The 15,622-nt window shown below is 42.3% G+C and overlaps 1 protein-coding gene across 5 annotated transcripts in view; it reads left to right on the forward strand.

The window, feature by feature from the left end:
* Window positions 1-15,622, forward strand: part of MROH1 (maestro heat like repeat family member 1) — a 143,780-nt gene that overhangs the window by 49,689 nt on the left and 78,469 nt on the right. For all 5 annotated transcript variants that reach the window (XM_086875842.1, XM_086875857.1, XM_086875845.1 and 2 more), the window contains exons 18-23: window positions 405-549; window positions 6,106-6,158; window positions 7,646-7,753; window positions 9,182-9,301; window positions 13,009-13,131; window positions 15,469-15,615. In XM_086875842.1, the coding sequence (XP_086731968.1) occupies window positions 405-549; window positions 6,106-6,158; window positions 7,646-7,753; window positions 9,182-9,301; window positions 13,009-13,131; window positions 15,469-15,615 (696 nt within the window). The remainder of the gene's footprint in view (window positions 1-404; window positions 550-6,105; window positions 6,159-7,645; window positions 7,754-9,181; window positions 9,302-13,008; window positions 13,132-15,468; window positions 15,616-15,622) is intronic.

A 15,622-nucleotide genomic window follows, 5' to 3' on the forward strand; every position in this document is an offset into this window, starting at 1 on the left:
TCCGGCTCCCATTCCCATTTCCCCCTGGAATTCCGGCTCCCATTCCCATTTCCCCCTGGAATTCCGGCTCCCATTCCCAATTTCCCTTTGGAATTCCCGCTCCCATTCCCAATTTTCCTTTGGAATTCCGGCTCCCATTTCCCCCCTGGAATTCCATTCCCGATTTCCCCCTGGAATTCCATTCCCCATTTCCCCCTGGAATTCCATTCCCGATTTCCCTCTGGAATTCCATTCCCGATTTCCCCCTGGAATTCCATTCCCGATTTCCCTCTGGAATTCCATTCCCAATTTCCCTCTGGAATTCCGGCTCCCATTCCCGATTTCCCTCTGGAATTCCATTCCCGATTTCCCCCTGGAATTCCATTCCCGATTTCCCTCTGGAATTCCATTCCCGGTTTTTCCAGGCCGTTTCCTGCCGTCCTTTCCTGGATCCCGGGCGGGGCGAGGCCGCCCTGCGCCTGCTCCGCCTCCTCCCGCCCCAATTCTCCCACCCAGAGCTGCAGAAAACCTGGGAAGAGGAAATCCCGCTTCTCCTGGAGCAGCTGCGAGGTGGGAACGGAATCCCAGGAATTATTCCAGGAATTCCTGGGAATTGGGTGGGGATTGGGAGGGGATGAGGAAATTTGGGATGAGGAATTCTGGGATGGGAAATTTGGGATGAGGAAATTTGGGATGAGGAATTTTGGGATGGGAGGGGAAATTTGGGATGAGGAATTTTGGGATGGGAAGGGAAATTTGGGATGGGAAGGGAAATTTGGGATGGGAGAGGAAATTTGGGATGAGGAAATTTGGGATGAGGAAATTCCGCTTCTCCTGGAGCAGCTGCGAGGTGGGAACGGAATCCCAGGAATTATTCCAGGAAATATTCCAGGAATTATTCCAGGAATTATTCCAGGAATTATTCCAGGAAATAGGAATTTTGGGATGGGAGGGGAAATTTGGGATGAGGAAATTTGGGATGAGGAAATTTGGGATGAGGAAATTTGGGATGGGAGGGGAAATTTGGGAAGAGGAAATCCCGCTTCTCCTGGAGCAGCTGCGAGGTGGGAACGGAATCCCAGGAATTCTTCCAGGAAATAGGAATTTTGGGATGGGAGGGGAAATTTGGGATGGGGAATTTTGGGATGAGGAATTTTGGGATGGGAGGGGAAATTTGGGATGAGGAATTTTGGGATGAGGAAATTTGGGATGAGGAAATTTGGGAAGAGGAAATCCCGCTTCTCCTGGAGCAGCTGCGAGGTGGGAACGGAATCCCAGGAATTCTTCCAGGAATTATTCCAGGAATTATTGCAGGAATTCCTGGGAATTGGGTGGGGATTGGGAGGGGATGGGAAATTTGGGATGGGAGAGGAAATCTGGGATAAGAGAGGAAATTCGGGATGAGGAAATTTGGGATGGGAGGGGAAATTTGGGATGAGGAATTTCAGGATGGGAGGAGAAATTTGGGGAAATGAATTTTGGGATGACAGAAAAAATTCGGGATGGGAGGGGAAATTTGGGATGAGGAAATTTGGGATGGGATGAGGAAATTTGGGATGAGGAAATTTGGGATGAGGAAATTTGGGATGAGGAAATTTGGGATGAGGAATTTTGGGATGGGAGGGGAAATTTGGGATGAGGAATTTCGGGATGAGCCAAAAAAATAGGGATAGGAGGGAAATATCTGGGAAAAGGAATTTTGGGATGGGAGGAGAAATTTGGGATGGGGAAATTTGGGATGAGGAAATTTGGGATGAGGAAATCCCGCTTCTCCTGGAGCAGCTGCGAGGTGGGAACGGAATCCCAGGAATTATTGCAGGAATTATTCCAGGAAATAGGAATTTTGGGATGGGAGGGGAAATTTGGGATGGGAAATTTGGGATGAGGAAATTTGGGATGAGGAAATTTGGGATGGGAAATTTGGGATGGGAAATTTGGGATGGGAAATTTGGGATGGGAAGGGAAATTTGGGATGAGGAAATTTGGGATGAGGAAATTTGGGATGAGGAAATTTGGGATGAGGAAATTTGGGATGGGAAATTTGGGATGGGAAGGGAAATTTGGGATGAGGAATTTTGGGTTAAGAGGGGAAATTTGGGATGGGGAATTTTGGGATGGGAAGGGAAATTTGGGATGAGGAATTTCGGGATGAGCCAAAAAAATTGGGATAAGAGGGAAAAATCTGGGAAAAGGAATTTTGGGATGGGAGAGGAATTTTGGGATGGGAAGGGAAATTTGGGATGAGGAAATTTGGGATGAGGAAATTTGGGATGAGGAATTTTGGGTTAAGAGGGGAAATTTGGGATGGGGAATTTTGGGATGGGGAATTTTGGGATGAGGAAATTTGGGATGAGGAAATTCCGCTTCTCCTGGAGCAGCTGCGAGGTGGGAACGGAATCCCAGGAATTATTCCAGGAATTATTCCAGGAAATAGGAAATTTGGGATGGGAGGGGAAATTTGGGATGAGGAATTTTGGGGTGAGAAATTTTGGGATGGGAGGAGAAATTTGGGATGGGGAATTTTGGGATGAGGAATTTTGGAATGAGCCAAAAAATTGGGATAAGAGGGGAAAATCTGGGATGAGGAATTTTGGGATGGGAGGAGAAATTTGGGATGGGGAAATCCAGGATAAGACAAAAAAGTTGGGATGGGAGGGGAAATTTGGGATGAGGAATTTTGGGATGGGAAATGTGGGATGAGGAATTTTGGGATGGGAGAGAAAATTTGGGAAAAGGAATTTTGGGATGAGACAGGAAATTTGGGATGAGAGGGGAATTTTGGGATGAGGAATTTTGGGATGAGACAGAAAATTTGGGAAATCCTTCTGCCCCTGGATTCTGCTTTTTTCCCACTTTATTCCCACTTTTTTCCCACTTTTTTCCCACTTTTTTCCCACTTTTTTCCCTCTTATTTCTTGTATTTTTCCATCTTTTTTTCCCCACTTTTTTCCCATTTTTTCCTGCTTTTTTCCCAATTTTTTCCAACTTTATTCCCACTTTTTTCCTGCTTTTTTTTTGCTCTATTTTTCCTGCCTTTTCCCCTCTTTTTTCCCCCAATTTTCCCCTCATTTTATTCTCCCTTTTTTCCCTCTTTATTCCCACTTTTTTCCTGCCCTTTTCCCATTTTTTCCACATTTTTTCCAACTTTTTTCCCACTTTTTTCCCACTTTTTTCCCACTTTTTTCCCACTTTTTTCCCCCTTTTTTCCTGCTTTTTTCCCATTTTTCCCCATATTTTTCCCACTTTTTTCCCACTTTTTTCTCACTTTTTCCCCACTTTTCCCCTTCCTTTTTCCCCTCTATTTCCCTGCTTTTATCCCACTTTTTTCCTCCTTTTTTCCCCACTTCTTTCCCACTTTTTTCCCAATTTTTCCACATTTTTCCCACTTTATTCCTTTTTTATTCCCACTTTTTTCTCTCTTTATTCCCTGATTTTTTCCCTTTTTTTTTTTTGCTTTTTTCCCATTTTTTCCAACTTTTTTCCCAATTTTTCCCCATTTTTTTCCCCACTTTTCTCCCATTTTTTCCCAATTTTCCCCACTTTTTTCTCCATATTTTTCCTGGTTTTTCCCCAATTTTTTCCTTCTTATTTCTCTCTATTTTTCCTGCTTTTTTCCCACTTTTTTCCCATTTTATTCCCACTTTTTCCCTGTATTTTTCCCACTTTTTTCCCTTTATTTTCCCTTTATTTTCCCTCTATTTTCCCTCTATTTTCCCACTTTTTTCCTTCTTTTTTCCCCATTTTTTTCCCACTTCTTTCCCACTTTATCCTCCACTTTTTCCCATCTTTTCCCATTTTTTCCCCGCTTTTTCCCCACTTTTTTCCCAATTTTTCCCCAATTTTTCCCCATTTCCCCCCCTTTTTTCCCGGCTTTTTTCCCACTTCTTTCCCTCATTTTTCCCAATTTTTTCCCACTTTATTCCAACTTTTCCCAATTTTTTTTCCCTACTTTCTTCCCTCTTTTTTCCTTCTTTTCCCGACATTTTCTCTGCTTTTTTCCCTATTTTTCCCAACTTCTTTTTTCCCACTTTATTCCCATTTTTTCCAATCTTTTCCCCTCTTTTCCCCACTTTTTCCCAATTTTTTTCTCCTTTTTCCCCACTTTTTCCCCATTTTTTCCACTTTTTCCCCCTCTTTTCCTCCTCTTTTTCCCCAATTTTTTTCCCATTTTTCCCACTTTATTCCCACTTTTTTCCCACCTTTTCCTCCTCTTTTCCCCTGCTTCTTTCTCACTTTTTTCCCAAATTTTTTTACCCATTTTCCCCCTTTTTTCACCTCTTATTTCCCCCTTTTTCCCCAATTTTTCCCCAATTTTTCCCCACTTTTTTCCCACTTTTTTCCCACCTTTTCCCCTCTTTTTTCCCACTTTATTCCAACTTTTTCCCTGCTTTTCCCGACTTCCTTCCCTCTTTTTTTCCCTCATTTTCCAAACATTTTCTCTGCTTTTTTCCCAATTTTCCCCACTTTTTCCTCACTTTTTCCCCACTTTTTCCCATTTTTTCCTATTTTCCCCTGTTTTTTCCCCATTTTTTTCCCATTTTTCCCCCTTTTTTCACCTCATATTTCCCACTTTTTCCTCCTTTTTCCCCACATTATTCCCATTTTTCCCCTCTTTTTTCCCCACTTTATTCCCATTTTTCCCCACTTTATTCCCATTTTTCCCCACTTTTCGTCTCTTTTCCCCTGCTTTTTCCAAATTTTTTTTCCCAATTTTTTTCCCTGCTTTTTTCCCCCTTTTTTCACTGCATATTTCCCAATTTTTCCCAATTTTTTCTCCTTTTTTCCCCACTTTATTCCCACTTTATTCCCTCTTTTTCCCCAATTTTCACCACTTCATTCCCATTTTTTCCCATTTTTTCCCCGCTTTTTTTCCCCACTTTATTCCCATTTTTTCCCACTTTTTCCCCTCTTTTTTCCCCACTTTTCTCCCCACTTTTTTCCCCACTTTATTCCCATTTTTTCCCACTTTTCCTCTCTTCTCCCCTGCTTTTTCCAAATTTTTTTTCCAAATTTTTTTCCCCATTTTTCCCCCTTTTTTCACTGCATATTTCCCATTTTTTCCCACTTTTTCCTCCTTTTTCCCCACTTTATTCCCTCTTTTTCCCCAATTTTTCCCTTTTTCCCTGCATTTTCACCACTTCATTCCCATTTTTTCCCACTTTTCCTCTCTTTTCCCCCGCTTTTTCCAAATTTTTTTTCCCAATTTTTTCCCCCATTTTTCCCACTTTTTTCCCTGCTTTTTCCTCACTTTTTCACTGCATATTTCCCAATTTTTCCCACTTTTCCCTCCTTTTTCCCCACTTTATTCCCACTTTATTCCCATTTTTCCCCACTTTATTCCAATTTTTTCCCCACTTTCCCCCTCTTTTCCCCCACTTTTTTCCCAATTTTTTTCCCTGCTTTTTTCACACTTTTTTCACTGCATATTTCCCAATTTTTCCCACTTTTTTCTCCTTTTTCCCCACTTTATTCCCATTTTTTCCCACTTTTTCTCCACTTTTCCCCCTCGTCTCCCGTGCTTCTTTCCCACTTTTTTTCCCAATTTTTTTCCCCATTTTCCCCACTTTTTTCACTGCATACTTCCCACTTTTTCCCAATTTTTTCTCCTTTTTTCCCTCTTTATTCCCACTTTATTCCAACTTTTTCCCCAATTTTTCCCCTCTTTTCCCCCACTTTTTTCCCAATTTTTTTCCCAATTCTTTTCCCAATTTTCCCACTTTTTTCCCCACTTTATTCCCACTTTTCTCCCAACTTTCCCCTCTTTTTCCCCGCATTTTCACCACTTTATTCCCATTTCTTCCCATATTTTTCCCACTTTTTTCCCAATTTTTCCCCTTTTTTTTCTCTCTTTTCTTCCCACTTTTCCCCTGCTTTTTTCCCAATTTTTCCCTCCATTTTTCCCTCCTTTTATCCCATTTTATCCCAATTTTTTCCCCATTTTTTCCCTGTTTTTTTCCCTCTCTTTTCCCACTTTATTCCCACTTTTTTTCCACTTTTTTCCCATTTTCCCACTTTTCCCCTCCCCATCTCCTCCCCCTTTCCCTCCTCCAGCATTCCCGATTTTTTCCCATTCCAACATTCCCAAATCCCTCGGAATTCCCAGAATTCCCGATTTTTCCCCCTCAGAGCACTCGGAGAATTCCCTGGATCAGCAGGAATGGGAGGAGAAGCTGCTCCAGGTGAGGATCCCGGGAATTCCTGAATTTCCCCGGGAATTTGGGGCCGGAAAAGGAAATCTGGGATTGGGAAAAGGGCGGGAAAATCCAATCGGGAATTCCCGAGGAAATTTGGGATCAGAACTGGAATTCCAGAGGAAATTTGGGATCAGAACCGGAATTCCAGAGGAAATTTGGGATCAGAACCGGAATTCCTGAGGAAATTTGGGATCAGAACCGGAATTCCAGAGGAAATTTGGGATCAGAACCGGAATTCCAAAGGAAATTTGGGATCAGAACCGGAATTCCAAAGGGAAATTTGGGATCAGGACCGGAATTCCCGAGGAAATTTGGGATCAGAACCGGAATTCCAGAGGAAATTTGGGATCAGAACCGGAATTCCAGAGGGAAATTTGGGATCAGAACCGGAATTCCAGAGGAAATTTGGGATCAGAACCGGAATTCCCAAGGAAATTTGGGATCAGAACCGGAATTCCAGAGGAAATTTGGGATCAGAACCGGAATTCCCGAGGAAATTTGGGATCAGAACCGGAATTCCAAAGGGAAATTTGGGATCAGAACCGGAATTCCCGGGGAAATTTGGGATCAGAACCGGAATTCCCAAGGGAAATTTGGGATCAGAACCGGAATTCCCGAGGAAATTTGGGATCAGAACCGGAATTCCCGGAGAAATTTGGGATCAGAACCGGAATTCCAGAGGAAATTTGGGATCAGAACCGGAATTCCAGAGGAAATTTGGGATCAGAACCGGAATTCCAGAGGAAATTTGGGATCAGAACCGGAATTCCAAAGGGAAATTTGGGATCAGAACCGGAAATCCAGAGGAAATTTGGGATCAGAACCGGAATTCCAAAGGGAAATTTGGGATCAGAACCGGAATTCCAAAGGGAAATTTGGGATCAGAACCGGAATTCCCGAGGAAATTTGGGATCAGAACCGGAATTCCAAAGGGAAATTTGGGATCAGAACCGGAATTCCAGAGGAAATTTGGGATCAGAACCAGAATTCCAGAGGAAATTTGGGATCAGAACCGGAATTCCAGAGGAAATTTGGGATCAGAACCGGAATTCCAGAGGAAATTTGGGATCAGAACCGGAATTCCCGGAGAAATTTGGGATCAGAACCGGAATTCCAGAGGAAATTTGGGATCAGAACCGGAATTCCAGAGGAAATTTGGGATCAGAACCGGAATTCCAAAGGGAAATTTGGGATCAGAACCGGAATTCCAAAGGGAAATTTGGGATCAGAACCGGAATTCCAAAGGGAAATTTGGGATCAGAACCGGAATTCCAGAGGAAATTTGGGATCAGAACCGGAATTCCAAAGGGAAATTTGGGATCAGAACCGGAATTCCAGAGGAATTTTGGGATAAAGGCTCGGAATTCCCGAGGAATTTTGGGATAAAGCCTCGGAATTCCAGAGGAATTTTGGGATAAAGCCTCGGAATTCCCGAGGAAATTCGGGATAAACGGAATTCCCGCCATTCCCAGTTTTTCCGCCGTTCCCTGAGCTCCATTCCGGATAAATCCTGGATTTTCCCGTTGCCTCCGGAGATTTTCCGGCAGCTCCGCGATTCCGAAGCCTCCAGGTCGGAAAAGGTGAGGATGGGAAAAAAAAAAAATAAAAATTCCCGGAATTTTTCCAGCTGGATTTTTCCTGTCGGAATTCCCGAATTTTGGGGGGATTTTTTGGGATTTTTTTTTTTATTTTTTGGGATTTTTTTGGGATTTTGGGGATTTTTTTTTGATTTTTGGGATATTTTTGGGATTTTTGGGGGATTTTTTGGGATTTTTTTGGGATTTTTGGGGGTTTTTTTAGGATTTTTGGGGATTTGGGGGATTTTTTTGGGATTTTTTGGGATTTTTTGGGGATTTTTTGGGATTTTTTGGGGATTTTTGGGATTTTTTTTAGGATTTTTGTGGATTTGGGGGATTTTTTGGGGATTTTGGGGATTTTTTGGGGATTTTTGGGATTTTTTGGGGATTTTTGGGTATTTTTGGGGATTTTTGGGATGTTTTTGGGATTTTTGGGGGGATTTTTTTGGGATTTTGGGGGAATTTTGAGGGAATTTTGGGGGGATTTTGTGGATTTTTTAAAAATTTTTTTTAGGATTTTTTGGGGGCTTTTTTGGGGATTTTTTAGGGATTTTTGGGTGTTTTTTGGGGGATTTTTTTGAGGGAATTTTCGGGGAGTTTTTTTTGGATTTTTTTGGATTTTTTTTTATTTTTGGGGGAATTTTGAGGGAATTTTGGGGGGATTTTGTGGATTTTTGGGGGGATTTTTAAAAAATTTTTTTAGGATTTTTTGGGGGATTTTTTTGGGATTTTTGGGCTTTTTTTGGGGAATTTTTTGGCATTTTTTTGGATTTTTTTTGGATTTTGGGGGAATTTTTGGGGAATATTTTTGGGGATTTTTTGGGGATTTTTTTTTTTATTTTGGGGATTTTTGAGAGGATTTTTTGGGATTTTTGGGGGGATTTTTTAAAAACTTTTTTAGGATTTTTTTAGGATTTTTTTGGATTTTTTTGTGATTTTTGGGATTTTGGGGGAATTTTGGGGGGATTTTTTTGGGATTTTTTAAAAATTTTTTTAGGATTTTTTTGGAGATTTTTTGGGGATTTTTTTTGGATTTTTGGGCTTTTTTGGGGGAATTTTTTGGGGAATATTTTTGGGATTTTGGGGGGATTTTATTGGGATTTTGGTTGAATTTTGGCGGAATTTTGGGGGGATTTTGTGGATTTTTGGGTATTTGGGGGATTTTTTTTTTTTTAATTTTTTTAAGATTTTTTTTAGGATTTTTTGGGGATTTTTTTGTGATTTTTGTGATTTTTTGGGATTTTATGGGAACATTTCAGGATTTTTTGAGGATGATTTTTGGGATTTTTTGGGGGGATTTTTTTGGATTTTGGGGGGATTTTGGGGGGATTTTTTTGGATTTTGGGGAAATTTTTTGGGATTTTGGGAGATTTCTGGGATTTTATGGGATTTTTCTGGATTTTTTGTGACTTTTTGGGATTTTCTTCCCAGATTTTCCTGTACAAATCCCTGGGAACGGCGCTGGGATCGTGTCCCGGGAAGGATTTGGTTCGGAAGCAGCTCCAGGAAATCCTGGAAAACGCTCGGTACCAGGAGGAGGAGGAGAGGGAGGTGAGGAATCCGGAAAAACGGGATCGGGATCCAGGGAAATCATGGAAAAATGGGATCAGGATCCAGGGAAAAATGGGATTGGGATCCAGGGAAAACGGGAAAAACGGGATCGGGATCCAGGGAAAAACGGGATCGGGATCCAGGGAAAAATGGGATTGGGATCCAGGGAAAAACGGGAAAAACGGGATTGGGATTGGGATCCAGGGAAAAACGGGATCGGGATCCAGGGAATTCAGGGAAAAATGGGATTGGGATCCAGGGAAATCATGGAAAAACGGGATCGAGATCCAGGGAAATCAGGGATTGGGATCCAGGGAAAAACGGGATTGGGATCCAGGGAAAAACGGGATCGGGATCCAGGGAAAAACGGGATTGGGATCCAGGGAAAAACGGGATTGGGATCCAGGGAAATCATGGAAAAACGGGATTGGGATCCAGGGAAAAACGGGATCGGGATCCAGGGAAAAACGGGATCGGGATCCAGGGAAAAACGGGATCGGGATCCAGGGAAATCATGGAAAAATGGGATCGGGATCCAGGGAAATCATGGAAAAAAGGGATTGGGATCCAGGGAAAAACGGGATCAGGATCCAGGGAAAAATGGGATTGGGATCCAGGGAAAAACGGGATCAGGATCCAGGGAAATCATGGAAAGGGATCCAGGGAAAAACAGGATCGGGATCCAGGGAAAATGGGAAAAACGGGATCGGGATCCAGGGAAAAACGGGATTGGGATCCAGGGAAAAACGGGACCGGGATCCAGGGAACCCAGGGATTGGGATCCAGGGAAAAACGGGATCGGGATCCAGGGAAAAACGGGATCGGGATCCAGGGAACCCAGGGATTGGGATCCAGGGAAAAACGGGATCGGGATCCAGGGAAATCATGGAAAAACGGGATTGGGATCCATGGGATTCATGGAAAAATGGGATTGGGATCCATGGAACTCATGGAAAAACAGGATTGGGATCCAGGGAAATCATGGAAAGGGATCCAGGGAAAAACGGGATTGGGATCCAGGGAAATCAGGGATCGGGATCCAGGGAAAACGGGATCGGGATCCAGGGAAAAATGGGATTGGGATCCAGGGAAATCATGGAAAAACGGGATTGGGATCCATGGGATTCATGGAAAAATGGGATTGGGATCCATGGAACTCATGGAAAAACAGGATTGGGATCCATGGGATTTATGGAATTTATGGAAAAATGGGATTTGGATTAATGGGATTCATGGAATTCATGGAAAAATGGGATTGGGATCCAGGGAAAAACGGGATTGGGATCCAGGGAAATCAGGGATCGGGATCCAGGGAAAAACGGGATTGGGATCCAGGGAAATCATGGAAAAACGGGATTGGGATCCAGGGAAAAACGGGATCGGGATCCAGGGAAATCAGGGAAAAACGGGATCGGGATCCAGGGAAAAACGGGATTGGGATCCAGGGAAAAACGGGATTGGGATCCAGGGAAAAACGGGATCGGGACCCAGGGAAAACCGGTATTGGGATCCATGGAAATCATGGAAAAACGGGATCGGGATCCAGGGAATTCATGGCAAAATGGGCTTGGGATCCTTGGGATCCAGGGAAGTCATGGAAAAACAGGATTGGGATTGGGATCCATGGAGAAACGGGATTGGGATCCAGGGAAAAACAGGATTGGGATCCAGGGAAATCATGGAAAGGGATCCAGGGAAAAACGGGATCGGGATCCAGGGAAAAATGGGAAAAATGGGACTGGGATCCAGGAAAAACGGGATTGGGATCCAGGGAAAAACGGGATCGGGATCCAGGGAAAAACGGGATCGGGATCCATGGAATTCAGGGAAAAACGGGATTGGGATCCAGGGAAAAATGGGATCGGGATCCAGGGAAATCATGGAAAGGGATCCGTGGAAAAACGGGATTGGGATCCAGGGAAAAACGGGAAAAACGGGATCGGGATCCAGGGAAATCAGGGAAAAACGGGATTGGGATTGGGATCCAGGGAAAAATGGGATTGGGATTCATGGAAAAACGGGATTGGGATCCAGGGAAAAACGGGATTGGGATCCAGGGAAAAACGGGATTGGGATCCAGGGAAAAACGGGATTGGGATTCATGGAACTCATGGAAAAACGGGATCGGGATCCATGGAAAATCGGGATTGGGATCCAGGGAAATCATGGAAAAATGGGACTGGGATCTGTGGAATTTATGGAATTCATGGAAAAACGGGTTTGGAATTTATGGAATTCATGGAATTCATGGAAAAATGGGCTTGAGATCCATGGGATTCATGGAATTCGTGATAAAATGGGATCGGGATCCAGGGAAAAATGGGATTCATGGAAAAATGGGATTGGGATTGGAATTTGTGGGAAAATGGGATTGGAATTTATGGGAAATGTGGGAATTTTGGGAATGTTGGGTCAGGAACGGGGTTGGGATTTTCCAAGGGGAGGATCCTGGGTAAAATCCTGGAATTTTAAGGAAATCCTGGATAAAATGCGGGAATTCCAAGGAAGTTTTTGGTTAAAATCCTGGAAATTCCAAGAAATCTCAGAAAAAATCCTGGAATTTGAACGGAATCTGGTTAAAATCCTGGAATTCCAAGGGAATCCCAATAAAAATCCTGGAATTCTGGGAAAATTCTGGCAAAAAAACTTGGAATTCCAAAGAAATTCCTATAAAAATCCTGGAATTTCAAGGAAATTCCTCCTAAAATCCAGGAATTCCTAGAGAATTCTTATTAAAATGATGGAATTCCAAGGGAAACCTGGCAAAACCCTGGAATTCCAAGGGAATCCCTGATAAAATCCTGGAATTCTGGGGAAATTCTGGCTAAAATTGTGGAATTCCAAGGAAATTCCTACAAAAATCCTGGAATTCCAAGGAAATTTCGATTAAAACTCTGGAATTCCAGGAAAATCCCAATTAAAATCCTGGAATTCCAAGGGAATCCATGCTAAAATATTGGAATTCCAAGGAATTCCTGCTAAAATTCAGGAATTCTGGGAAAACCTGGAAAAACCTTGGAATTCCAAGGAATTCCTACAAAAATCCTGGAATTCCAAGAGAATTCCTGCTAAAATCTTGGAATTCCTTGGAAATCTCCATTAAAATCCAAGAATTCCATGGAATTCTTGACTAGAATCTTGGAAATTTTGGAAATCCTTGCAATCCTGGAATTCCTTGCAATCCTGACTAAAATCCTGGAATTCCAGGAGAATTTCCATTAAAATCCCGGAATTCCAAGGGAATTTCCATTAAAATCCCGGAATTCCAAGGGAATTTCCATTAAAATCCTGGAATTCCAGAAGAATTTCCATTAAAATCCCAGAATTCCCATGGAATTTCCATTAAAATCCCAGAATTCCAAGGGAATTTCCATTAAAATCCCAGAATTCCCATGGAATTTCCATTAAAATCCCAGAATTCCCATGGAATTTCCATTAAAATCCCGGAATTCCAAGGGAATTTCCATTAAAATCCCAGAATTCCAAGGGAATTTCCATTAAAATCCCGGAATTCCAAGGGAATTTCCATTAAAATCCCGGAATTCCATGGAATTCCCATCAAAACTCCAGGAATTCCTTCCCCAAAATCCCCAAAATCCCATCCAGGAACAGCCCCAGGAATCCCAACACCCTCAAAATTCCCAAAAATCCGGGAAAAAACTTGGGAATTCCCATTCCAGGTTTTTTTTTCCTTGGAATTCTGGCAGGGTTTGGCTTTTTGCTTCGGGATTTGCGCCCGGAATCACCTGGAAGAAACTCTGGAAAAATTGGAGGAATTCGTTCGATCCGACGTTTTCAAGAAATCCCCGGGATTGTTCAGCATCTTCAAGGTGGGAATTCCCGGAATTCCCAAAAATCCCGGCCTTTTCCAAGGAGATCCCCCAAAAAAATCGGGATTTGAGGGGGTTTAGGTGGGAAAATTGGGGATTTTGGGGGTTTTTTTTGGGAATTTTTGGTGGAAAATCGGGAATTTTTGTATTCCTGGGATTGGGGGTTTGGGGAGGGAATTCCCGAGGAATTTGGGGATTGGGAATTTTGGGTTTGGAATTTGGGGATTGGGAATTTTGGGTTGGAATTTGGGGATTGGGAATTTTGGGTTGGAATTCGGGGATTGGGAATTTTGGGTTGGAATTTGGGGATTGGGAATTTTGGGTTTGGAATTTGGGGATTGGGAATTTGGGTTTGGAATTTGGGGATTGTGTGGGAATTCGGAGCGAAATTTGGGAATTTTGGTTAAAATCTGGGAATTGTGAGGAATTCCTGTTAAAAATCCTGGAATTTTGGGCAATTCCTGTCAAAAATCCTGGAATTTTGGGCAATTCCTGTTAAAAATCCTGGAGTTTTGTGCAATTCCTATGAAAAATCCTGGAATTCCAAGGGATTCCTGTTAAAAATAATGGAATTTCATGAAATTTCTACAAAAAATCCTGGAATTCCAGGGAATTTCTGCTAAAAATCCGGGAATTCCAAAGAATTTCTGCTAAAAATCTGGGAATTCCAAGGAATTCCTGCTAAAAATCCAGGAATTCTAAGGAAATTTTCCCAAAATTCCAAGGAATTCCTGCCAAAATTTGGGAATTCTGAGGAATTCCTCCCAAAAAAATCTCAGAATTCTGTGAAATTCCTACTAAAAGTTTGGGAATTCCGAGGAATTCCTGCTAAAAATCCTGGAATTCCAAGGAAATCATCCTGAAACTTGGGAATTCCAAGGAAATCGTCCTCAAATCCTGGAATTCCAAGGAAATTTGGGAATTTTCTGAGAATTTTCTGGCAAATTCTGGGAATTTTTTTGGAAATTCCTTCTAAAAATTTGGGAATTCCAAGGAATTCTTGCTAAAAATCCAGGAATTCCAAGGAAATCCTCCCTAAATTCCTTGGAATTCCTGGAATTCTGTGAGATTTCTACTAAAAATCTTGGAATTCCAAGAAAATTCTTGCTAAAAATCTGGGAATTCCAAGAAATTTCTCCTCAAATTTGGGAATTCCAAGGAAATCCTCCCAAAATTCCTTGGAATTCCAGGAATTCTGTGAGATTTCTACTAAAAATCTTGGAATTCCAAGGAAATCCTTCTCAAATTTGGGAATTTTTGGAGGATTTTCTGGCAAATTCCGGGAATTTTTGGGGAAATTCCTACAAAAACCTTGGGAATTCCAAGGAATTCCTGCTTAAAATCTCAGAATTCCAAGGAATTCCTCCTCAAATTTGGGAATTCCAAGGAAATCCTCCCAAAATTCCTTCAAATTCTTGGAATTCCCTGAAATTCCTGCTAAAAATCCTGGAATTCCAAGCAAATCTTTCTCAAATCCTGAAATTCCATGGAATTCTTACCAAAAATCCTGGAATTCCAAGGAAATTCTTGCTAAAAATCTGGGAATTCCAAGAAATTCCTCCTCAAATCCTGGAATTCCAAGGAAATCCTCCCAAAATTTCTTGGAATTCTGGGAATTCTGTGAGATTTCTACTAAAAATCTTGGAATTCCAAGGAATTCCTGCTAAAAAATCCTGGAATTTCAAGGAAATTGTCCTGAAACTTGGGAATTCCAAGGAAATCCTCCCAAAATTCCTTCAAATTCTTGGAATTCCCTGAAATTCCTGCTAAAAATCCTGGAATTCCAAGGAAATCTTTCTCAAATCCTGGAATTCCATGGAATTCTTACCGAAAATCCTGGAATTCCAAGAAAATTCTTGCTAAAAATCTGGGAATTCCAAGAAATTTCTCCTCAAATTTGGGAATTCCAAGGAAATCCTCCCAAAATTTCTTGGAATTCCTGGAATTCTGTGAGATCCCTACCAAAAATCCTGGAATTCCAAGGAAATCCTTCTCAAATTTGGGAATTTTTGGAGAATTTTCTGGCAAATTCCGGGAATTTTGGGGGAAATTCCTACAAAAACCTTGGGAATTCCAAGGAATTCCTGCTTAAAATCTCAGAATTCCAAGGAATTCCTCCTCAAATTTGGGAATTCCAAGGAAATCCTCCCAAAATTCCTGACAATTCCTGGAATTCCGTGAAATCCCTACCAAAATTCCCGCAATTCCACCCCCGCCCTTTCGTTTCTCCCTCAATTCCCACCCTGGATAAAAACCCCCCAGGAATTTTTCCTTTTCCCAGCGATTTTTCGGGAATTCCGGGAATTCCTGGAATTTTTTCCCGGTTTTTTTCCCTAGGAAAGGAGCGAGGGGGAGCTGGAAAAGCTCCGGAGCGGCCTCGTGCTCTGCTACGGCCGCGTGGCCGAGGCGGCGCCTCCGGAACTGCTCAATTCCCGCCTGGAATCCCAAATCCTGAAAAATCTCCTGGAAAACGGCCACACCAAGGTGAGAG

Source organism: Cyanistes caeruleus, chromosome 1 (assembly GCF_971803275.1).
Source record: "Cyanistes caeruleus chromosome 1, bCyaCae1.hap1.1, whole genome shotgun sequence".
NCBI classification, from domain to species: Eukaryota; Metazoa; Chordata; class Aves; order Passeriformes; family Paridae; genus Cyanistes; species Cyanistes caeruleus.